This window comes from Thunnus albacares, chromosome 2 (genome assembly GCF_914725855.1).
Source record: "Thunnus albacares chromosome 2, fThuAlb1.1, whole genome shotgun sequence".
NCBI classification, from domain to species: domain Eukaryota; kingdom Metazoa; phylum Chordata; class Actinopteri; order Scombriformes; family Scombridae; genus Thunnus; species Thunnus albacares.
The window spans coordinates 27,237,356-27,241,029 of record NC_058107.1 but is presented as its reverse complement, the minus strand read 5'-3'; the positions used below and the strand labels follow the sequence as shown (position 1 = coordinate 27,241,029).

General features: G+C 42.3%; 1 protein-coding gene across 1 annotated transcript; it reads left to right on the top strand.

Annotated features, from left to right (window-relative positions):
• The first annotated feature begins 1,523 nt into the window (after positions 1-1,523).
• On the top strand, positions 1,524-3,313 carry cldn5a (claudin 5a). The gene has a single exon (XM_044376116.1). The coding sequence runs from the start codon at positions 1,785-1,787 to the stop codon at positions 2,430-2,432; it is 648 nt and encodes a 215-aa protein (XP_044232051.1). The 5' UTR covers positions 1,524-1,784; the 3' UTR covers positions 2,433-3,313.
• The last annotated feature ends 361 nt before the right edge of the window (positions 3,314-3,674 follow it).

The following is a 3,674-nucleotide window of genomic DNA, read 5'->3' as shown; positions in this document are numbered from 1 at the left end:
TCCCGTCATTCCCAAACCAACGGTTATCGTGCTGCGCCACTCACGCCATTACGGCTCAACGGTTTGTATGGCGGAGCCACAGAGGAGCACTGGCTGTCAGATCCAACATGGCTGCCCCAGTGTTACAGTTTCTTCAACATAATATTTCGCCTAGTAACGGGCTCTTCTCTGCCCACAGACTCATAAATTAGTGGGAAAAGTTGAATTTGCTTTAAAAGTATTGTAAATTGTCCCCACAGCTGCCAAGTTGTAATAGGCCGAGTGAAAAATACATGTTAGGACTGGCAAAAGTCAAGTTATGTTTATATTTCAGATTTTTTTTATGACCAAGAAGTGTCCATAAACCATAAACCAGTAGATAGTCAATGTTATAAGCATATCTACAATCCAGTGGAGGAAATTAAGTGTTAGGCTATATTTACACTTTTGTACATTTGAGGTCATTTTATACAACTTTATTGTTCTACTCCACTTCTTTCAGAGGATAAATTTGTACTTTTTATTCACATTCATTACTTTACATATGAAGCTTTTAGATGAGCTATTAAAATATTGCTGTCTATATATTTTGATAGATACCCAACAGTAGCCAGTATAAAGCATTTAAATCAGTTAAAATGAATTGATTAATAAAACTTTTTAAAGTATTTTTTAAGTATTACGTATTTTTTACATTGTGATACTTCTACCCAAATACTTATTCCTATGCAAAATATATTTACTTTACATAAAGAAACAACATCATGGAGTATACAGTAGCCTATATGGAAATATGCCTCTGTAAAAGTACTATCAAATAGTACATTTATTGAATTTCAAAGATCAGGTGAATCCGTTTTATCAACAAAATACCTGTCTGCCAAGTCATTTCATTTCACAAACTACTGTATTGTGAGTGGCTCACAAAAAAGAACATGGTGAACAAGACATAACAATTATAAACGGATACGACAACATTATTACAAAGATAAACTTTAAAAGCAAGAGCAAACCTGATTTTAAATATATAATATTGAATAATCAAAAAAAAGTGGTGGATTTAATGTGAGATAGTTTTTCCAGTAAAAGGAAGCTTTAAAATGAACTATTTAATTCTTTTGTAAAGACTGAATATATTTAAACATGAACATGAATTGTATTTCATTTCTTATTTTCTGCCATTTAAAGACAGACAATAGAGCGCGTCATACACAGACTATTACAGGGTGTGATATGGCTCTTTTATGTAGACTCTACCACAGACAACTGGCATTAGCCTCCATGTCTGAAAAATCAATAACAAGCGCCCTGATTCACCAAACCACTGCATTTAAGCAGCTCCATACACTTAAAACACCCCCAATGTGCCTTCACCCCCTCCCCTGCCCCCTCTATTCATTGTAAATAACTGTTCAAACGCACAATGCGCCCTGGACCGCTTTATTCTGGCTCGCAAATTCCCTGCGTTTTCATTGGTCCCTTGGGGATGCGGCTACACCTGATTGGATGAAAGTTTCTCCTTGAGTCCACACACCCCCACCCCGCAAATATTCGTGGTCCAGTGCTACTGTGATTCCAGTTGTTTTCACATCCCCTCACTAACAAAGGGACCAAGAGCTGCTGTCTCTTACATCTCCGATTAAATGTGGTGAGCGATGCGCAAGTAACGATTTGACGCTCAACGAGGCGAGAACGAAGCGCTCCGTAAATAAAAAGCCGAGTATACACCTTACTCTCAAGAAGAAAATCCAGGAGAGACTTTGAAAAGTTTCGGACAGACCTGATTGAACGCAAAAGCTAAAAAAATGGTGTCGGCCGGACTGGAGATCGTGGGACTGTCGCTGTGCGTAATTGGCTCGCTCCTGGTGATGGTTGCGTGCGGGCTGCCTATGTGGAAGGTGACGGCTTTCATCGAAGCCAACATTGTGGTGGCTCAGACAATCTGGGACGGCTTGTGGATGTCGTGCGTGGTGCAGAGCACGGGCCAGATGCAGTGCAAGGTGCACGACTCCGTCCTCGCCCTCAGCCACGACTTGCAGGCGGCCAGAGCGCTCACCATCATCTCCTCGGTGATGGGCGTGCTGGGGCTCATGGTTGTGATTGCCGGGGCACAGTGCACCAACTGTATCCGCACAGAATACGTAAAAGCCCGGGTGGTGAACGCCGGAGGGGTCATCTACATCATCAGTGGCTTGTTTGTGCTGGTACCTCTCTGCTGGATGGCCAACAGCATCATATCGGACTTCTACAACCCGCAGGTTCCCGCATCCAAGAAGAGGGAGATCGGCGCTGCGCTCTACATCGGCTGGGCAGCTACGGCGATGCTGCTGATCGGAGGAGCGCTGCTCTGCTGCTCCTGTCCCTCCAGCGGGAACTCGGGATACTCGGTAAAATACGCACAGACCAAGAGAGCCACGCAGAACGGGGACTATGACAAGAGGAATTATGTGTAGCTATGTGGCTCGTTGCAGGCGGTGCGTAAAAGTGACCTGCAGCTTTTGAAAAACTTTTTTTTGACGGACGTTATCTTTGCACCTGCAGTTTTTTTTTAATAGAAATCTGAACTTTGAAAATCAATGGAAACACTTCTGCTGTTTTTTTTTACACTGGCCCTTCAATAAGCTCGGACCACAAATTCACAAATCCTTTTTGTATCTACAGGAGATTTTTAAAAAGACTATCAACTACAAGAGGTAGCTCACGACAAAAAGGAGTATCTTTGTTAGGTACCAGCTTTTGTAAGTTTTCGAAATGATTAGTATTTTGAATTGTTTACTGTTGTAACTGCAAAGTTTTTTTTTCTTTTCTAGAGGAACTCTTGCCATTAAATATATACACCGTTGCTTTGCCTTGATGTGCACTGTCAGCACAAACCTGTACAGTAACTGAGAATGAATTGCACTCCCACACATTCATTTCCTTTAGTGGAACTACGCCGACATGTTGAGGACTTCAACAATGTCCAGTAACAGAAAGAAAGAAGAAAAGTGCATGCATGGTAAAGCCCTAATAAACGTTGGACAGGCTCTTGTGTTGTGCAGACGTTGATGGCGTTGACTATAAAGTTTGCAGTTTAATTTGGACCTGTAGATCCCAGACAGCCTGAGATCTATAGGTCACAACATGAAATGTTACAGTCGGCTGCACTGAGCACCTGCAAAAGGTTTTTGCATCATTGTCACTGCAGGAAATCTGTTTTCTTTTCACAAATTCTAGGAATAAACTTTGTTTTCTGTTGGTTTGTTGACGTTTCATGTAATGATTCATTATTCATGTATACGAAGATGCAATATTGTTTCATTTTATTAAGATTAAACTGAATATATTGTCTGAACTCCAAAGTGTGTTCTTAAAACAAAACTGACAACTGACTTGTGATGTTCTGCCCTCCACGGCTGTGCGTAATGCATGCCGTTCCCACCATGAATCCATAAACCCCCACGGCGGGAGAAAGTATTTTGGTTAGCCATAGAAATCCAGATGACAATGCCCATTCAGCTAGAGTGGGGCTCTGCTGTTCAACTCACAATACTCCACCACCCCCACCCCTACCACCACCACCACCACCACCACCACCCCTCTCAGTCCACCCCCACCCCTCCTCGCTCGCAGTCAATGAAAAGCGTTCAAATTAGAGCTAAGGAGAAGTTGCTGGAATCGTCTTCCCGCAAGTCACTCCATTCATTAGTCGTCAC

Excerpts from the sequence above, each read along its gene's own strand:
- cldn5a (XM_044376116.1), top strand. The coding sequence starts at position 1,785 with ATGGTGTCGGCCGGACTGGAGATCGTGGGACTGTCGCTGTGCGTAATT.